We start from the raw sequence: 22,171 nt of genomic DNA, 5'->3' as shown, positions 1-22,171 counted from the left end.
ACAAATTACACTTTCAGCCCAGCTGTTAACCATCATTATTTAATTATCGATTCAAATTATTAATGAATTTAAAAATAATGATTACATAAATATTACTTATTCAAAATAAAAATTAATGACAAAAGTAATTTTTAATTAAATTAATAGGAAGGATTGATTTCAGAAATAAAGTACCGCCTTTTTAAGATAAAAAATAGAATAACCTAGGAATATAATTATTAATCATTCATCTAAATATTAACTTTTATTTTCAAAGTGAATTGAAGTGAACTTGATCCGAATGGAATATAAACTTGTCCCATTTACGATCTCATCATAAATCTCACAATTTTATAATTGACGGTTAAGGTTAAAAGAAGAGAAACCAATAAATTTGTTAGCTAATCTTTTTCACAGCTCCCTTTTTTGGAAAGTGGCCTAATTTTTCGCGAAACAGAATTGTCCTCGAAACACGTGGCTCTTGAAAAAAAGGGGGGAAAAATTGAACACAAGGTGAATTCGAAAAAATAGTTCATGCCTGTTAATCTGACAATGAAATTCACGTATGATTCTGTTGGATTTTTTTAAATTTTATTTGTTTCATATTTATTTAACAGCCGCGTAAACGTAAGCATTGTTAATGCAATTGCGGCGTCTGCTTGTCCCTGATGAGATGACATAAATATCCATGCCGAAAAGTCGTGCTGCTGATAAATAAATCGTTTGCAGATCGGAAGGAAATTTAACCGACTCTTCGTTTCCTTTAAACATTTTTAGCTTTAGGGAAATGGCACACATGAAAGCTAGCTAGTTGCAAATTAACTCCTTTTATCGTTCGTCAAAACCATTCGTGGAAAAAAAAAGAATGTTAGAGAATTAGAACAGAATAAAAGGCAGAATATTGATTCTGGTTCCACGTGTTCCGAGTACAATCGATAATGATGTTTTATTCAAAATGGCTCCCAGTACGGCAAGGGCGGGGATTTATCAGTATATAATTATCCTTACTCTACAATTAAATTGATTGATTTTTCTTTGCGAAATATGCAAACAAATAAGTTGGTGACAATCTTTTGTCTATTTTGTAACAGCATTGAAATATTTTTTTGCATTTTAACATAGAAAACATTTTTATGTTTATTTATTTACCATGTTACCTTATATCGGGAAAGGGGAATTTTGAAGAATATTATTTTCTTGTCAATATCCCATTTTATCACTTGTCCTATAAACAGTTGTGCCTATTTCGATAAAAACTAATAATTATATAATTTTTTTGTAGGATATACTTTGAATTTCATATTAGGAAGGCTTGTTTTTTTTAAAAATCATTTTAAATGAAATAAGAAAATCTTCTGTTATGAAAGAAGAATACAGCAATTTTTTCAAGCATCTTAAAAAATTATTTCTTACATTAACAATGCAATAATTTGTAATTTTTTTATTTTGAAATTATAACACGACTTTTTTGTAAACTTACACAGCTTTTAAAATCAATTATTTTCCTTGTTTAAAATAAAGAAATAAATATTAACGTATTATTTGAATGAGCGAAAACTTTATACAGCTGTTGATTTTCGCAGTTCCGTTTTTTACGCAATTGTGACGTCACGTGAGCTCCATCTTATGCTGTAATAAAATTTGATACTTTCAAATGCAGAGAGTTCGTTGACAAAAGAATAATTTTTAATTGCTTGTTACAAAATTATTTATTACTAAATGATCTCAAATATTATATTCATTTTACGCATGTATCATTCTAAGCAATTATAGGCTCTTTTATTTCATTCTTATTATGTTCAATTTATGCATATATAATTCTAAGCAATTATAAGCTTGTTTATTTCATTCTTATTTTTGAGTACTGTCAAAAATATGTTCTTAATAGAACTTTTTACATTAGATTATGTTTCATGCAAGAAATATATTATTCTAAAACTTGAGAAGAAAGTCCAAACCCGACGGGTTATTCACAATACCTGCAACGAAACCAATAATATTCTTTTATATTATGAGGATTTTTTTGTATGTTTGTACTAAACCGGTTGGATCTGGATATTTTTCACAATTCTAGCTTAAAAATTTAGATATTATTTTTTAATGAATAAAAGCATGGGCAAAGACAAATCACACATCAAAGGTTTTAAAAATGTTTAACACATTCGACTGTAAAAGAATTCTATGATCAAGTGCAAATTTCTACGTTTTTGCGATAGATATGATTATGAAATTTAGTTAAATTTCAGTTATCTGTCTTGTGACAAAACTAGCCGATATATTTAGCGTTGCTAGAGATGAAAATATTTTTTTTATTATTAAACATTATTGTTAAAATATTTTTTTTTAATTTTTTATTCTATAATTTGTAAAAAGTAAAAAAGAAATTATTACATACAAAATCTTTTTATTGCCAGAAATTTATTTTCTAAATTAAAATGAAAATGCTATCTGAACCAAACGATTTTTAAAAACCCTCAAAATCATCCATTCTCAATAAATTATAATAATTTTTAAAGAATGATGTAAAATTTAATCAAATATCGTAAATGGAAATTCGAATACAAATCAATAAAATGGTTTAAAATTAGTGTATTATTTTCTTCCAGTAGGAATGGTAGTATTAAAGACAAAATAAATTTCTTTCTAAAGATGGAAATATAACTCTTAGTTTGCAAGAAGTTATTTAATAAAAAAAACTGTCTCATTAGATACCCTGAAACCTTCAATAAGATTTTCTTTTTTGCTTTATGATATTTGGAATTAAAATTTGAAGAAAATCTATTCCGTAATTTTGCTTTCTTAAACGTACAAATTATTTTGTGCATCTTCAGATTCTATTTCAAATCTTCCCTCATACTGAAATAATACAGAAATTAATTAATTTTTTTATTATATATTATCTTAAAAATAATACATTTTGCTATTTTACTTAGTCTTAATTGGAGGGCACGAATTCAAAGAGGGCTGCACAGAAATTTTTGTAATTTTAATTATGTCTTGAATCGGAAAAAGAGAAGAAGCTTCGTATTAAACTATATAATGACGTGTTTTATTTTAAATACGTTTTCTTTATCCCCTCTTCTTTTTAGTTGAAGGTATCAATTCGATAAAAAACGAGCAATTCAGCCGAAGATATTTCAGTATTCTTTATATTCAATATCAGATTTTTAACTTTTTGAATTTTAACCGCATTAGAAAGTTTTAATATTTGTTTAATCTATTGCACTCTCAGCTAACACCGGAGTGCTGATCTCAAAATAAATTCCATAATATGCTTATATTTCTTCCTGCCAAACGATTATATTTATCTAAATAATTTAGAAATTTATCTGAATAATTTAAAAATAAATGGAAATGAATAAAAAAAAATAATACATATACCATGTGAATATTGAAGCTATGATACCAGATTAGCTTCTTTAAAATCGTTTAAATATGTTCCATCTACAAAATGCAATAGGGTATATATTTATATTAATTTATTATGGTTAACAAAAGTTTTTCTGGTGTGTGTTTGTGTGGACACATGTTTTTCCTTTGACTGCACACCTCTTACTGATTTGTTGCAGTTGCTAACACACGATGGCGCTATTTTTTGATGCGCATGCGCATTTGACATAAATTTGGGGATGATAAATCTAAATAAATTAGATTAATCGGGTGAGAGGTACAGAATAAATGAAAATGGAAATGAGCCAGTTTCTGAATTTTCTTATGATTAGAGATACTTTAAAAATGTACCAACTTATTTGTCATTTACGCATGCGGACTATCAATTTTTCTTGTAATTCTGAGTAGCGGATGCAACACCTCTAAGCTCTCTTTTGGCTTGATTTCCAATTGCTCTGTTACAACGGGTCTTCGTTACCAAATATCGGTTACAAGATGTGATTAAAAAATTATATATTCTTAGTTACTAAATTTATATATTAAATTAAATAATATAAATTATATAATTATAAATTATATAAAATTATATATTCTTTAGTTACAGAAGGCCATCAAACATTTGATAAAGAAATGTCAATAAATATGACAAAAAAAAAAAGAAAAAAGAAAGAAATGAATTTTTAAAATTATAACATGAAGAATTGCAGATCTATTATCCATAATGGACAAAAAAAATATTTTTATACTGGTTAAAACCTATTTTTATCGTTTAGATTTCATATCTTTTATTACATTAATAAATTAAAAGATTTAAATTTAAATTCACTTTTTCATTTCTTGTGCTTTGGTATTTGCATTGCCGTTACCACTGAAATATTTATAACCATAAGCAGCTAGTCTAATCTGCCCAAAGGTATACATATAAATCTGAATGACCGGACCGCCGCAACCACATTGGCGGGAACTTAGGTTGAGTCTTAAGGGCTATCACCGGCCACGGTACAACCCCTCCCATATGGAGGCCAGCCCCATCATCAGTAGAGAATAGCTGACCTCACACCATTTCTGTATCTACCAAGGGACGAGGTACAGAATATATGAGGTGTCCTCCAAAAGAGGATAGAATTATTCTGATAAAGGTATTCAAATAAAATACGAACAGGCTTTTATAGATGAAATAAAGTCAACAAATGTCCGGTTAAAACATAATCAAATCGTGCTAAATCGGATAAAATTCTAAAAAAAAATAATAAAATAAAAAAAATAAAGAAATGCTTAAAAAAACAGATTACGGGGGTCTTTAAGACTTTTAAGATATTACTATTATTATAAAGTTAAGCCAATAACTTAACTATGAGTATAAAAAGCGGCATGAAATCGCATTAAAACTCAGTTAGTCATATTGGCAAGAAATTCGGTAACTCACAGTTTAAAAACATTCTCCAAAGCGACGTGGATCTGGAGGAAGGGAGGGGGGGGGGAAATGGGAGAAAAAAAATCGGCTTTATCAGCATTGGCAAAAGAACAGAACCAGTTAGGATGATCAAACGATGACGTGTTTGTGCGTTCTCTTACATTGTGATTCATTGCCGAAGCGTTGATCTCATCTTTGGGATTCATCTCTGGACTGTTGGGTCTTTTATTCTCTTTCCCTTTGTGGTTGCTCGCGTCCTCTCCATCCATTGAGGAGTCGGCACCTGGAAGCAGGAAATGTACGTTAGCGGTCGTTTCGGAATTATTATCGTTTGCATTTTTTTTTTTATCTCGATATCGATTAAAATGTCAGCTTGTCAATCGATAAAGCTTGCGGACAGAAACGAAAGAGAAAAATAATATATTTTTAAAGAATAAAATGTATTTTAAGAAATAACAAATTTATTATAATCGATGGCAACTCAAGATGACTGTACGGGGAAAGTTGTACAATGTATTATTATACATCGTTTCGGAATTATTATCATTTGTATTTCTTTAAATCTCGATATCGATTATAATGTCAGCATGTCAATCAATAAAGCACGAGGATAAAAAAAAGAGAAAATAATACATTTTTTAGAATAAAATGTATTTTAAAAAATAACGAACTTAATATAGCCAGTGACAATTCAAGATGACAGTACGAAAAAGTTTTACAATGTATCATTACACTCAGTTAAATAGTTCCAATCATAATTTCAATACAATTAAGAATGATTAACATATTCTTAAAGAATTCCGAATATTTTTCGAATATTTATTCAGAATACTTTCAATAGCCTTCTAAAAGAATAGAAAAATGAATGCAAAGCTTTGGCATGTATAGCTTTCTGAGTGCAGTAAATTAAAATTCTAATTAAAGACAATAGAAAATAAAGTATATGTGAAGGAAAATTCATAGTATTATATAGTATTTGTTAGAATAGATATAAGAATATGGCAGAGTGCAAAGAAGTGCTCAAAGTGCATATTAATCCCCCCCCCCTTTAAACAGAAACAGCAACAAAAATTTCATTATGGATCTTCGAGAAATATCCAAATGAATATATGACATGTTTTAAAGATAATGACTGATAAAACACTTTCTTTTTGTACAGTGGCTTTGGTAGTTAGTTATTCATTATGCAAATATTTCATTATCACTTATCCGAGAATAGAAGTTGCTAGACAATTTTGCAACAGAAATTTCTTTACTTTCATTCCTTGTTATTGTCAAGATAAAATTTCTTTCTCTTTCCTTTGCCATTACAAGGTAGTGGAATCTTTTAATTCTTTGAATTTTATTTTATTACAGTCAGTGAATTAGCTGTTCGATAATTGCTGATTCGTTCGAAATTAGAAGTTCTGGAAAAAGTATTCCATACGAATATGTTATTTGAAATCACTTGAAAAAAAGTTTTACCTTTAAATAGCCCACAGTTTTTAATAAATTTTTCTTATCTTAATCATACTAAATCAGATGTTGTGTTTTTAATGGTCAATCTTTTATTAAATTGTCACAATATAGAATGTATTTATTTTAGATTCCTAACAAGGTAAGGAAAAATAAATAAGCACTTTACCTCTTTCGTTGACCGATCTAGAGAAAAAAACAACTTTTAATAAATCGACAATTTTGGCATGCAAATTATATACACATTTTCATATCTCTAGTTAATTATATTTGCTCTTTCTTATGTACGTACACTTAGGAAAGTATTGTAATTTGACCTCGAGATTCTGATCAAACTCAAACATTTTCTATGTCCGAAAACACATTTCTGGAATTATATCTTTCCGTCTGTTTGTCTACAATTATGATCATTCAAAGTATTTTGAGTTAGAAAAATTAAAACGGTATATGGTTTATACCTAATTTGTAGATTTCTGTTAAATTTTGAACGAAATCCAGTCAGCAATTTATCTGTTCGGCTGCCTCAATACAAGCGAATGTCATAATTACAAAACTTAAAGAAAATTAAATTAAATTCTGTGCACTGTTTTAGCATTTAAAATGTTGATTCGTATCGAATTTGGAATTTAATTCACCGAGGAATTAACCTTTTATCGGTCTGTATTTTTACGTGCATGTTAACATAATAATTCAAATAAGCAAACATTTTTACATTGGTGTACAACTCTCATGTGCGGTAGGGCTGCGGTGGATTAATAGTAAGATTTCCAAGGCGGAGGGTTAAAAAATTCGAAACTCGATACCATCGAAGAACCACCATCTAAGCGGGACTGGTTCACGATAAATCTGTCCGAACTTAACATTTCTCTAGTTAATACAGGAATTTGGAGAAAACAGTACCAGCTCATGTGTCTTCCTCGCTGTCTGGCCACAGTTCAAATTTACGTGGTCCATGCCAATATACCCTTACTGTAGCTTCAAGATATGTTTAATAATATGATGAAAGTAAACTAAAACTCATAGGTGATAAACATGTAGATAAATATTGATAGGAATTGGCCAAAAAAAGTGGGAAGGGAAAGCATTGAATGATTGATTTCAATCAAAATTTTCAACAAATCAATACTTTCGATATAAAAAAGCTTTCATTTTGTGTATTTTGATGAAATTAAAAAAAAAATAATTTTGCGTATCAAAATTTTATTACTCTAGATCATTTCTCTTTTAAGTTTATACACATACGGAAAAACAAATATAACTCCAAAATGAGTTTTTCATATTCAGTAAAGCCTATAATGTAGAGATTCAGAAAATTTACAGTTTGGAGATTGATTGAAGTTTTAAGATCAAATTTCTGATCATTTAAAATGCTTCCGTTTTGCATACAAATTCTAATAAAAATTTAAAAATTTCAACAAATTAAAGCAATTTCAAATACATATTTAAAGGAGAAATAATTGGTGTTCACTATGTAAAAAAGTTTCAAAATGTTAATTACATTTTTTATTATTAAAATTTAATAAAAGTTTTAACGTTTTTTTCTCAATTACTTCGTATTACTTGCAAGCGCAATTAGTACTGAACAAAAACTATTTTTTATTATTTCTTTTTCTTTTTATTTTTAAAATGATTTTTATATTTTTAAAATTAAATAATCTAATCTTTTTAATGTAACATCAGTTTTCTTCACGTACAAATTTTGTACAGAAATAGAAGGAAAAAAAAAAGATACAATTTTGATAAGTTTTATATATATATATATATATATATATATATATTACAATAATACGTTTTATTACTTTTGTTGTAGGATTTTTACTCATACTGCAACGCTGTTAATTTTTTGGCAACGAATTTGTTTAAATCCTTTTTTTTTTTTTTTTTTTTTTTTTTTTTTTCATTTGCGTAGAAAATGAAGAGAAAAGGTTTTTAAAAGAAACGAAGTGTTGTTTGATTTTTTTTCTTTTCAAATGATTTTTACGCCGAAGTTGGGATATGATAGTTAAATAATCTCTAAAAAAACTACTTTTACTAAGAACTATTTAAACTAATTTTATATTTTAATGCGTATTTCCTTTTAGGAATCAAATAATTAATGCATTTTTATTTATTAAGTTTCAACGATGGGTTTTTTTTTTTATGTATATGTGTATCTAAAAAAACTGCCTATTAAGGATCTTTTATTTCTACGCGTATCAAGTTTTTCGATTAGCGGTTGAAAACTTCCTTCTATGACAAATGATTCATTTTAATCAGATTGATAAAAACATCCTCCCCTCTTCACGCCCAAATAAACAATTCCAAAGCTGGAAAAAAATAAAATAAAAAAAGAGCACTTCTCAATGTCAACGCCGCATTTTTCTCGCCATTTCATTTCTCCTTTCTAGACAACTTTTAACTTTGACCTACTTGATTTATCAAGCGATCCGGTTACACAACAGACGACCGCGAAAGGCGAGTCGAATGGAACTGAATGCTGCTGATAGCCGGGCGCCTATCTGTCAGTTTTCTTGAAACGGAACACCCCCGGCGGCGAAACAAAAGACCGCTTAAATTAACTAATAAAGACGAATGGCAATAGTTTAATGAGCTATTGTGTATTTAATGACGTAGCTTTATTAGAAGCAGATTATTGTAGCTGAATGATTGACTATAAAGTCTTGTAATCTAGACGTGATGTTCTACTACACAAATTCTAATTAATCCAACAGTTAACTTCTGAAGTAAATTTGTGTTGTTGAATGATTAAACACTGCCTCGTATAACGTAATCGTGACCCGATATTTAATTTCTAAAGCTGTAGCATCTGAATGGCTGTACAATGTCACGTTTTCTAATAGTGATCTTCTACACCACATACTCTAATCGTGGTCCAATAGCTAATTTCTAAAGCAGATTTAAATACTTCAGAGACTATATAGTGTCTCTTAATGTCTAATCAAGGCCCTCTAATTAACACACTGTAACTATGGCCAAATAATTAATTTTTAAAGCTGATATGTGTAGCTAAATGTCTACACATTGTTTTGTTGTCGAATCGTGATCTTTCATTCCACATATTTTAATCGTGTCCCATTACCTAGTTTCTAGTACAGAATTGTGTAGCTGAAAGGTATATATAGTATATCGTATAATTTAATCATGGCCCTCTTAACAAAACATTGTTATATGGCCTAATAATTAAATTCTAAATGACTATATAGTACCTCGTGAAGTGCAATTCGTGATGTAGCTTTTATTAGAAGCAGATTTGTGTAGCTGAATGTTTCACTATACTGTCTTGTAGTCTAAACGGTCTATTATACTGTACACATTCTAATTGTGCTCCAAAAGTTAATTTCTGAAGCAGATTTGTGTAGCTGAATGATTGACTCTTCAGTCTGGTAACCTAAACATGGTGTTCTACTACGTATATTCTAAATCTGCCCCAAAAGTAAAATTCTGGAGCAATTTTGTGCAGTTGAATGACTATGCCCTATTTCGTATAACTCAATTATGGACCTCTACTCAACATATTCTGATTGTTCTATGAATTAATTTCTAAAGATATAGTAGCTGAATGACTATACAATGTCTGGTGATTTAATCGTGTCCTTCTTCACCACAAAAGCAAATCTCAGTACTTCAGTGACTGTAGTGTCTCATTTAGTCCAATCACAGCCTTCTACTCAACACATTGTAATTGTGGCTCAAAAGTTAATTTTTGAAGTAAATATTTATAACTGAATTACTGGCAATAGCTAATTTCTAATGATTTCAGTCCTTCAATGACTGTATAATGGCAGCGACTATACAGTGGCTCACAAATCTCTATTCAACAGATAGTAATTGTGGCCCAATAGTTTTTGAAGTATATATGTGTTAAGTGAATTTCTGTACAGCATTTTGCTATCTAATTGTAACCTTCTACTCTATATATTCTAATCGTGGTCAGTAGCTAATTTCTAAAGCAAATTTCAGTACTTCAGCGACTATATAGTGGCTCGTGTAGTCCAGTCACAAACCTCTACTCAGCACATTGTCATTGTAGCTCAGTAGTTAGTTTTTAAAGTATATATGTATAGCTGAATTACTATACAGTGTTTTGTTGTCTAATTGTAACTTTCTATTCCATATATTCCAATCGTGGCCAGTAGCTAATTACTAAAGCAAAATTATGTATTTAATAATCATAGCCCTCTTGTCAAAACATTTTAATTATGGCCTAATAATTCATTTCTAAAGCTGTAGTAGTTGAATGACTGTATACTGTCTCGTGGTCTAATCGTGTCCTTCTGCATCACGCATTCTAATCGTGATACAATAGCTAATTTCTACAGCAAATTTGAGTACCTCAACGACTATATAGTGTCACGTATAGTTTAACCATAGCCTTTCACTCAATGCATCGTAATTGAGGTCCAATAGTTAGTTTCTAAAGCTGATATGTGTAGCTTAATGACTATAGACTGCTTTGTTGTCCAATCGTGATCTATTATTCCACATATTTTAATCGTACCTCAGTATTCAATTTCTAATACAGAACTGTGTAGCTGAAAGATTATATGGCATATCGTCTTTCAGTATATCGTATAATTTAATCATGGTCTTCTTGTGAAAACATTGTAATTATGGCCCTCATTTCTAAAATAGTAGTAACTAAATGACTGTACCGTGTCTTGTGATCCAATCGTGTCCTTCTACATCGCACATTCTAATCCTGGTCCAATAGCTAATTTCTAAAGCAGAGACAATATAGTGTCTAGTATAATCTAATCGGGCTCTCCCCTCAACACATAAATATAAATGTGGTCAAATAGTTACTTTCTAAAGCAGATATGTGTACTGTCTAATGGTCTAATCGTGTCCTTTTACTCCTTATATTCTAATCATGTCCCAGTAACAAATTTCTTAATCAGATTTCAATACCTCCTATATTATATAGCGCCTAATCAAGTCTAATCGAAGGTCTCTATTCCCCACATTCTAATCGTGGCCTAATAGTTAATTTTTAAATACTTTGAGGGAGATACTTTCCACTGGGAAAAATTCTCTACATGACGTTAAAAAAATATGTTTTTTTTAATCAGTGAACAATGAGCTGAAATAATTATGATGAAAACTTTTTTATACAGTAGTGTGGTAATATGTCGATTATTATGATCCATGCAGGAAGCGACAGGACGAATGTTTTTAGGAACATTTTCTTTAATAATCACATTCACACACTAAACAAACACAAACACAAAGACAAGACATTCACGCGCGCGGCTTCACAGTTCAGCATCACATCTCATTCTAATTACAATCGCAATGCACTATGGGATGACATATGGGATGGCCTCATCAGGCATCGCCATCTAATATCCAAAAGAGAAGATAAGAGTAATGCAACTGCTACATCCTCCCCCTCTGGCTCCGACGACGTCCCGGCAAGGAGATAGAATTTGAATTGTCTGGAAGTCTATTGGAAGAGTAATGCAACTGCTACAGTAGTAATATTTAACATAATTTAGTAAATATATTTGACTTACTATCAATTTAAATAAAAACAGTTTCATGCTTCTTGCACCAAAATGGGCCTCTTTACGAAAATTTAAATACAACTATTTTAAGAGAATGAACAGCAACATCAAGTGAAAATCATCCATTGATTGACGGATCTGGTTCGCTGAGTGCAATAAAATTGTCTAAAATAGTGGTATTTCCGACTTCATAACTCGGTTCGGAATTAGTCACAGAAGAGATATACTTTCTTTTGCTTTATTTGTTTAAAATGGCAGTGTATCCAGGATGCTCTTCTAATAGGACCGCGGAATTGTATAAAATTAAACATCATAACTTTTTAACAATCCATTTAATGATTCAAAAAACATAAAATATCATATTGTTTTTATTTTATTTGCAATGCTCTTTGATTGGAAGTATGTACCTAACTTTAACAGTTTAGAAATTAGCTATTAGTCTCCGGCCAGAGCGAATACAGTTGTTATATATCTGTATAATAATAAAGTGTCTAGATTAGCGGGGGAACCTACTCATATCTTATGTAATATATTTTATTGTTGTCAATCACAGCATTAACTACAAAAAAAAAAACAGTGAGATGCAACGATTTTATGACATAAGATGATTTTATGAATTTATGATTGTGCAAATTTTAATATTTTTTAACTAAGGAAAGTTCCACGAGTAATGTAAATTATTTAAAAATTGCACGCCATGCAAAATGCGTGCAATTAAATTTTAATTTGATGTACAAATCCTTTTTGTGAGTCATTATTTTCTGGAAATATCGCTGACTCAAATATTTTTCATTAAAAAAGTCAAAACTGCAAATACATGCATTGATGAATGTCAGTTGACTGTTGATAGTTGTTTTCTTCCCTTGTTGGTTAGTTGTGAAAATAATATCCAAAGCGATTCGGTTCGCATTTGTATACGTGATTTAAAATGCTTTTTGCAAAATATTTCCACAATGTTATGCGATATTTGAATGCTGATTTTATGAAATCATAGCAGTATCTTAATGTATTTTGTTCTACAAGGGTGGGCACTCGTCTTGGGGTGGTAGTGGGAGAGCAGTGACGCAACGATGGGAGTCAAGGGGAGGTGGTTAAAAACTATGGTGCGTCAGTCTCAAGGGGAACATTTCCGATTCATCATTACTGAATTTATGCCATTTTAAAAAGCAAAGTATGAGGAGGGGACGAAAAATTAATGTCATACCTCTGGCATCAATTATTTATGCTAAGCCGTCAATGACAAGCTGAGGGGAGGGGTAATTGGCTAATGCCCCAGCTGCCATTTACCCTTTCTACGCCATTAAGGGGTAAGTATCATAGACTCAATAGAACTGCCATTATCTCATATTTTTAAAGTCAACCCCAACACAGGATGGAAAAAATATTGCGACATTGCAAAGGGGGAACCATCTCCTTCTTGTCCTTGGATACTCGCCAAGGGTGCAATCAGATAGAAGGGCTGCAAAAATGACCATTGATAAAAGTTTAGAAGTTGGATTGTTAAACTTATAAAATTATAGAATTTGGTCATCTATGAAAATAATTACAGAAAAATAGGTTTTTGAGTGGAGGATATAAAAATAATGAAAAATTTATACAAATCTAACATACAGGGAGGTGGAGCTTTGAAATTCTGCCAGGGGTGCAGAGTCACTCTATACGATTCTACTCGCGTCGCTGATAGACCAAAATGAAGATGAAGAGATAGTATGACTAGGCCACTGATTGAGCAAAGATCTTGCGTCTTCGGCCGTGTCAATGGATTGACGATAATAACGTCATTCAGGAGGAAAGGATGCAAAAATGATCACTTTGAAAGCTTAGGAGTTGGATAGTTAAACTTATTAAAAAACTTGCTTATCTCTGAAATAAAATTACAGAAAGAATAGTTTTCGGGGAGGGAACATAAAAATAACGAAAAGTTAACATAAATCTTACACATAGGTAGACGCAGCGTTGGAATTCTACCGGAGGCGCAGAATCACCTCTGTACGATTCTGCTTTCATTGTTAATAGACCGATATAAAGACGAAGAGATAGTATCACTAGGCCATTGATAGAGCAAAAATCTCGCGTCTTTGGCCGTGTCAAGGGGTTGGAGGGAATAACGTCATTCAGAAAGAAGGGGTTCAAAAATTGATCATTGGGTGGCTTAAAAGCTGGATTGTTAAATATATAACAAAATTATAAAATTTTCTTATTTCACAAACAAAGATAAAAAGATTCTCTTTCTGTGATCTCCTCCAGATATTAATGTTCCTAAGGGGATCACGATGAAAATTAACATAAATACAGTTCCGTAGGGGAGGGAGGTGAATCTTTGGTGGTTCTGCCAGGGGTGCAGGAACTCCTCGGGACGACCCTGCTCGCGTAACTGACGGACCAAAATAAAAATTAAGAGATAGTATCACTACGCCACTGATAAGAGCAAAAACCCATGCATACGAATTGATGCAATAAATAATATTCCTCGTCTTCTCGGTCAATAAGCAGAAGACATACACCCAGAATAATTATCCACGTGTCACCATAGATTTTGAAACCTGCCCCTTTCAAAAATTCACATAAGAAACCAATTTCAAATTGGGAGAATGATCGCACGAGTTCAGCTCGTTGTCCCAGCAGACGGTTCTTATTCGAAGCGTATCGCGAGAGAGTGGCGAACCTGAAGCGTTTCCACTCGAAAAGCTATCTGCCGAATATGAGCCTTGTCTCGTCTGACTGGGCAAGCTAGTGTCATGTAACCGACCATTCGTCGACGCCGCGTCGTGCATCGCCAGGTTTCGCCTCTATTGTTTTTCGAAATAGGTGGATGAATCTTCGGTCACCTCGGAGTGCCAATGAATTTGCGTGGAAATACGTGGAAAACTGAAGAATTTTCGCCGCGTTCGCAGCCGTGGCGGCTGGTCAATTCAGGGACGAGCAATATTGAGGATAAAATGTTTCACAAAAGAATGTTATTAGAAAGCGATTCTGAAAGAACAACTTATGTCTAACGAAAATTTTTAATAGTATTTTACCATATACATATACATGCAATTATATCTCTTGATCTAATTTAAATCCTTATTAATTTCCTAATTTTTATCTTAATTTAGCCCATTTCAATTTCATTCTAAAATGTTCTTTTATCTCATGATCCAATCCCTACTTTTTTATTTAATTAATTCTACACGCGCTCTGTAAAACTGCTACATTCAACGGGTTCTCACTCTCCGAGTGAAGGGATAAAAATCTTTAATGTTTCCCACATTTTTTTAAAGATACCTAAATTTCCCTATCCTAAATCAACACGTGTTAAAGAAATTCCTATCAACTTCTCATTGTAAAAGCCATCGAAGAGAAAATCGGCCTCTTTTACTGTTCTGCTTTTGTGTCGTGATGTAGACTGACGTATCTCGACGCTTCTTCTATGTAAATAATATGCCTCCCCGGATGTTTTAAAATCTCAAAAGTCTTTTCTATTCGGTCACGCATCTTTTAAAATATGTTTACATATATATCAATAATGATATTTCTTAATTTAATTTAAATCCTAATTAAATTTATATCTTAAATTAGCTCATATTACTTTACTCTAGAACTTTATTCGTACTTTATTTTCTCTTATTTTCTGATCCAAATCTCATTTTTTTTATTTAATGAATTATAATACGAGCTCTAAAAAATTGCTAATACTTTTGTTTTTCAATCCATGAGCGAACGCATAAAAATCCCTGACACCTACACATTTCTTTTAAAGATATCTAAGATTCCATATCAAAGGAATCTCTTAGTAAAAATTACCAAGGGGAAAACTTCTCGCACTTTCCTATTATGTCGCGATGTAGACATGTTCATTATCTTATTGCTCTTCCCCGTGTACAAATTATGCCTCCCAGAGAAAAAATAAAATAAATAGATTTTTAAACTTGTCTTCCATCCCGCCATGCATGTGTAGAATTATGCTACTAAACACTCTCTCTCTCTCTCTCTCACACACACACACACACTTGTATAAAGTATGCACAAAGAGAAAGTATTGTAATCATATAAGAATTTAACTTCGGCCTTTTGACGAACCTCATCATTTGCGATTTCCTAAGTCCGAAGAACATATTTTTGTTACGTAATAATTAAAAAAACCATTTCGAACTAAACGAATGAAATTTGGTATGTAGCCCTTGCACCGTATGAAACCATAGATGAAATTTTATAGCATCTCAAGAATCACTCAATAAAAATTTTTGAAGCCATTCTATCAAAGGCTGACTGTATGTTGATCCATACATTCCTATGAATGTAAATGCGGTGACTTAAAAAAAAATAAGCAACTTAAATAACTAAAATGTGTCTCTTTATTTTTTTTAAACTAAAATTTCAGATCTTTGCTGAATTTTGATTTTAGTCAGTCGAAAATGTGTCCAAAATGCATACACGGTTTTCTTCACTATATTACAAAGCACAAAACGCTCATGTGGAGCACTAGTAACGTTCTGGAACTTCTCAAGCTCCACAATTTTTGTAATAGTGCAAGAGGAAAAATACCTTTATTAGAGAATATGCAAGAAAGTTTCGGTGAAAAAATCCCCCTGGTTGTTTTAATGAAAGTTATCAAATATGGCTCTAATATATGAAATCCTGCTGGTTGTTTTGATGAAAGATATCAAAGATGACTCTAATATATAAAATCCCGCTGGTTGTTTTGAGGAAAGATATCAAATAGGACTCTAATATATAAAATCCCGCTGGTTGTTTTGATGAAAGATATCAAATAGGACTCTAATATATAAAATCCCGCTGGTTGTTTTGATGAAAGATATCAAATACGGCTCTAATATATAATATCCCGCTGGTTGTTTTGATGAAAGATATCAAAGATGATTCTAATATATAAAATCCTGTTGGTTGTTTTGATGAAAGACATCAAATATGGCTCTTATAAAACGAATATATTAAAGAAGATGAACAATATTGCAGTATAATTTTTAATAGAACGGGGAGGACGAAACAAAATTACTCTGAACGGTGCGTCATGTACTCTTGCGGTACTAATACTCAAACAATACCCCAAATACTAACAAAAACTCACTTCATCCAACCAAATAACACAAAATCAGGACAGACAAATAAATCCGGCAAAACAGCTCACAACTGAATCGGTTTTATCACACATGCCACTGGGATTAAGAACCATGAAACCACCGATGCATGCAGTTTGAAACGCGAACGGATCCAGCCGATCTACATTCCGAATATATTTTGCATTCGTATTAGATCAACCTAAGATTTTTGTGTGGTGGTTTAGCTAACCAACAATAGCTTGCGGTTTTGTTTCAAGTGTCTTTTGAAGACCTAATAATGCGGAGATGCTTCACTATCTTCTTGCTGACCATGATTTACGAAGTCTAATTATGTATTTCTGAGTATCAAAAGGGTTGTGCAGCAGCACCTCGTGGTGTAACCTCAAATATTTTCGAATTATTCACTGACAGGATTGCGGTTAGTAGCTTCAAGAATCTCACGTGGTTCGATATCAGTTCGCTAAAAATAAATAAACAAATAAAAGGAATGGTGCTTTTCTGAGCCGCGCCTTTCACTTTCGTACAATTTTATTTCGTGAAGTCTTGGTACACAGTAAGAATGCTTGCTAGAAGCACTTTATTTGTAGATACCTTTTTCGAGGTTGATATAGACACACACACACAAATATATGTATATATATATATAATAATGATGATATATGAATGTCTTATGATACTAATATATGATATATTCCTATGTACAAAATTAGTACAATTATTAATGTTTGAAGTAGAAATTGGTGGGATAGAAAGCCTTCCTGGAAGTCATTTAAGGGAAATTAGCCTAGATTTTTGTTTCGTTCGAAGAAAAATTCTTAACAGAAGCCCGAACACAGAAAGCAATACTTTTCTAAAAAGCACATTAGTCTACAGATTTTTGAATAAGGCTCATTAAAAAAACATAAGCAATAATGGGCAATATAAATGGTGAATTACTTTGTAATTATGGGAAGAAAGTACTTTTAATACAATTCTTTAGGAATATTAATTATACGTCGAAATATTTTCTTAAATATAACAAAGATTTATACTCAAATCGAGATAGTTTTGGTTATTTTTACTCGCTAATAATAAAGAATTTCATAGAAACATATTGTATTTTTACGACATCAAAGCTTTTTTCGTGCGACTGTCTTTGGGGAAGCGAGTTTTAATTTTAGAATCCTAGTTCTTTAGTTGTCTTTCATTTTTTAAAGGCTTTTATGTTAAAGTTTCTGTGTTTGGAAATCCTTTTCTCTGAAAATTGTAATTCTATGTACGATACAAACATTTTTTTAAATTTAAAAGTAATTTTCTTCATAAAATTAATATTTACGCATGCAATAATTTCACTTTATCTGAGTTCTAATAACAATTATTTTCTAATCACTCGTCATTTCTAATCACTTTTGCAGAGTCTACACGCGCCAAAACCAAAATGCTGCCTTAGTTTAATTCCTATTTAAAGTTATAAAAATTCTAAATATTTTCTCGTAGTTTTTTTTTTTTCCCCTATTCGGACTGCGTCTTTGTCTGGTCATGGTTCGAACAAATATTAATAATGATAATAAATATGAACTATTTTCATCGTTATAAAAAAATAAAGTATATAATTTTTAAGAGCTACATGCCTGCTTTCCTATACTAAAATAGTAGCATTACATACAATTAATTTCTGATATTAATTTTCGCCAATCAAGTTCTTTTTTTTTTTTAATGAAATATTCACAATTTTAACCTTGGTTGCTTATTTAAATTCCAAAGCATCCGTTGGATAACGGCCCAGTCTGAATTTAATTAGCCATTTTCAAACGCTCTAACCTTGAAATCGAGAGTTACTTTTCAATAACAGTGCTTGCTCACTTACGTTTTGTACCACAAATAACCAACCCTCCTGCGAATAGATTTAAAAAAAAAATTGAAAAAAACAAACAAACAATGTAGATTATTATCATTTTTAAATATAACCACCCACATTCTCCGAAAGCTGATGCAAAAGAAAACTGTGTAATTGAAAACTCCGTTTCCTGCACAAACTGGCAAAGATGGTTCTTTTAAAAAGCTGATTCCAACGCAGAGCGTTCCGGCGTTGTCTGCCGCTTTCGTCCTTCCTTCCTGTGTTACGCAATGAATGGGAAGATGACGTCATGCTGCCGAGGTTTTTCACCTCGCCGGGAGACTGAAATGTGGCAGCCATTGATTGAGCCTCTGGGCATGCGCTTCGCTGAGTTTTCACTCCCGAGTTGACTGGTTTCTATTTTTTTTTAACCTCCCTTTCAAAGTTAGGCATTCTGCGTGCGTCCGGTCATTATCATTCGAATCGAAATGGATCGAATTTTAAATGAAAATGCCGGTTTTTATTCAAGGGAATTTCCAACGTTCTAATTTATTTCAAGTATACTTTGCATTCTATAAATTTGTAAAAAATGTTCTTGGATTGTTTTTTTGTCGGGAAATCGTTTTTTTTAAATTATGTACAGTTAAAATAATATTTTTGTATTTCTTACTTCATTGTAGTTATTAAATTTTCTTTAAAATGAAGAAAATTAACACTGTTAAAATTTTTAAATGGTTTCGAATCTTTTGCCCGAAATATTGTAATATAATGATTTTTCGGTTTGATTAATCTATTTTAATATTATTTTTAAAAATATATTTTTGACCCTAACAAGGATAGCATATATAAATACAGTAACTGAAATACTGAAAACCATTGCTGTAAAATATATAAAAAATATTTTTAACCAGGGAAAGTAGTTTTCCCAAAGAGTTCTAACATATTATTTATTAAACTTGTTAACGGCTATGGCATTGGCGTACAATAGTTACGAAATATTAATTTTTGTCGTGAATTTAGCGTTTTTACTGAATCTATCGTGTGAACCTCGGCGAGGTTTATTTCGATGATTTATCTCTGGCATGCTTTAAAAGTATCCAAAAATCTAATTTATGTTTTGGACACATTTTTCTCTACCGATTGAAGAAAAAATTTGACACAGAACTAACTGCCCTTGAAGTCGCAAAATCCCATACCATATATTAAAGTCAATGCATTTTTGAATGATCGAGTTTACATGTTTCTGAAAGTTCAGACCGACAGACAGTCAACCGGTTGTTGGATTTGGCACAAAATTGGTTGAATCTTGCAGACAGGTGTCAATACTAAAAATGTTAAATATGTGTACAGAATTTTATCTATTTAGATATCTTCATTTTGTAATTATCATATTAATTTATTTTTCGAACAGTCCGACAGACGGACTTCCTCTAAACAGATTTTATTCAAAATTTGATATATATCTGCAAATTTGGTATGAAAATTGTATACTAAATTTCACTCTTCTAGCTCAAAGCGTTTTTGATTATCTTTGTCATAGACAAGCGGTCAAACAGACGGATATTTTCCGAAAATGTGTTTTTCGAATCTAAGGAACTGTTCTAAAACGTGGGGATTCGTCAAAATCTCGAGTTTGAATTTTTTTTGACGATTGTTATACTTTCTCTATACAACATATACTAGAAAATAAAACTTTGTTTAAAGTAGAAAAATATCGTATGGATATAAAATTGAAATTTTTAAAGTGCTATACAAATAAATTTTGTGAGATGATATTCCTTCTAAGTAACTGAAGAAAAGTTTTAAAATTTAGTGTAACTTTTAATTAAAAAATCTAATTTAAATTTTGATAAACTATATCTTAGGCAATATCTACTGTTCAAGAATTAATATGTACCAAATTTTGATAAATTAGAGATAAAGTGTAAGATATCTTCTTTAAAATCTATCCGATTTTTTCGTGAAAGTATAAAAAACAGTTAAAAGCACTTCGTTTTATTTTTAACTAGCCGCCTTTGGCGACCAGCCGGTTCGCCAATCTTAATGTTCGTTAAAATTTTAATAATTAAATATTTTATGCAATTCCAACTTTAATAGATTCTTCAGCAAAATATTTTAAAACTTCAAATTTTGATAGTCATATCACTCATAATATTATAAAGGCCTTCAGTCATAACGTGATATGTATCTCTCTAATTTTCTGTTAGCACCCGTAGAATTTATGCTTTAAATTAAAGTGGAAATGATTAATCTGCAATTAATATAATAATATTTTTTACTGAAACAAAGCATTTTTTTAATAATCTGATTAATGAAAATAGAGTCACTCAGCGTTTAAACTTTATGGGCACTAAAGAATATCTTTTTTAATTTACGTAATATCTCAAGAATTTGTCAACAAAATTTTCTTAAATTATCATGAGCAGATCGATTAATTAACAATGTTTAACTTTAAATGCATCAAACACTAAGAAAATAAAATGAATCATTTAAAATAATCGGTCTAAAACAGGTTTAAAAAAATTACTTAAAAAACGATGTACTTAAAATTATATGCATATACAAAAAATATATAACTAACATAAATACACTTTATTTACAAAAGCATGCAACTAACCTAAAAATAATTTAAATCATCTGCTGATAATGGTTGTCATGACAACAATCAGAACAGAATGCGCATGCTTGAATTTTCTTCGCCAGTTACGTAACGCAAATACGTGGGTTTTTTTCTACGCCAGTTGGGGTAACGCTATGCGGATTAGAAATTTTTAATTTCCTTTATTCTGTTTATTTTAATTCAAAAGTACTTCAGAATGAATCTGAAGGATCGATTAATTAATAATGTTTAATTTTAAATGCAACAAACATTAAGAAAATAAACAGAATCGTTTGAAATAATCCGCCGAAAAATGTTAACAATTGGCTCATTACTGTTGGGAGAAAAAAAATCTGAAACCTTACTCATTTGGCGGTGACGAAAATGGAAGATTTTTTTGGCTAGAAAGTTGGCGGTGGGGAAAATGAAAGATTTTTTTTGGCGGAAAAGTTAGTTTTTAATTAATAATTAAAATTCTAATTAAAATTTCAAAAAAGGGACCCCAGGTGCACATTCCCGAACTCTAAGGTATACATGTACCAAATTTGATAGCTGTATGTCAAAATGACCTGACCTGTAGAGCGCCAACACACATACACACACACACACACACATTGAGCTTTATTATAAGTATAGATAATAATAATCAATATATATTAAAATAAAATAAAGAAATTTTTTAATAATCACTGTTTGTAATATTCTTAATTATGTAACAACCATAACAAATAACACACTAAAAAAGTATATTTAATATCATCGCATTTCACATGAGTATAAATCCTATAACTAAAACAATGAAAAGTATTGTAATTTAATACATTTAAAAAGTATTTTTAAGAATTTATTTAACAAAAAAAATTGAGTCTTTATTTCCGTACAATTTTTTTCTCGAATTTAAATAATTTTTTAGAATTCTGAATGTATAGGAATAATTCTGCATAATTCAGG

The 22,171-nt window shown here is 30.8% G+C and overlaps 1 protein-coding gene across 4 annotated transcripts in view; it reads right to left on the bottom strand.

The window, feature by feature from the left end:
* LOC129961629 (uncharacterized) overlaps nt 1-22,171 on the bottom strand; it is a 114,806-nt gene that overhangs the window by 12,984 nt on the left and 79,651 nt on the right. For all 4 annotated transcript variants that reach the window (XM_056075166.1, XM_056075158.1, XM_056075149.1 and 1 more), the window contains exon 2: nt 4,945-5,066. In XM_056075166.1, the coding sequence (XP_055931141.1) occupies nt 4,945-5,052 (108 nt within the window). In that variant the 5' untranslated portion in view covers nt 5,053-5,066. The remainder of the gene's footprint in view (nt 1-4,944; nt 5,067-22,171) is intronic.

The sequence above is a fragment of the Argiope bruennichi genome, chromosome 1 (assembly GCF_947563725.1).
Source record: "Argiope bruennichi chromosome 1, qqArgBrue1.1, whole genome shotgun sequence".
Lineage (NCBI taxonomy): Eukaryota > Metazoa > Arthropoda > Arachnida > Araneae > Araneidae > Argiope > Argiope bruennichi.
The sequence above is the reverse complement of the archived record's forward strand: the minus strand, read 5'-3'. Positions and strand labels throughout refer to the sequence as shown.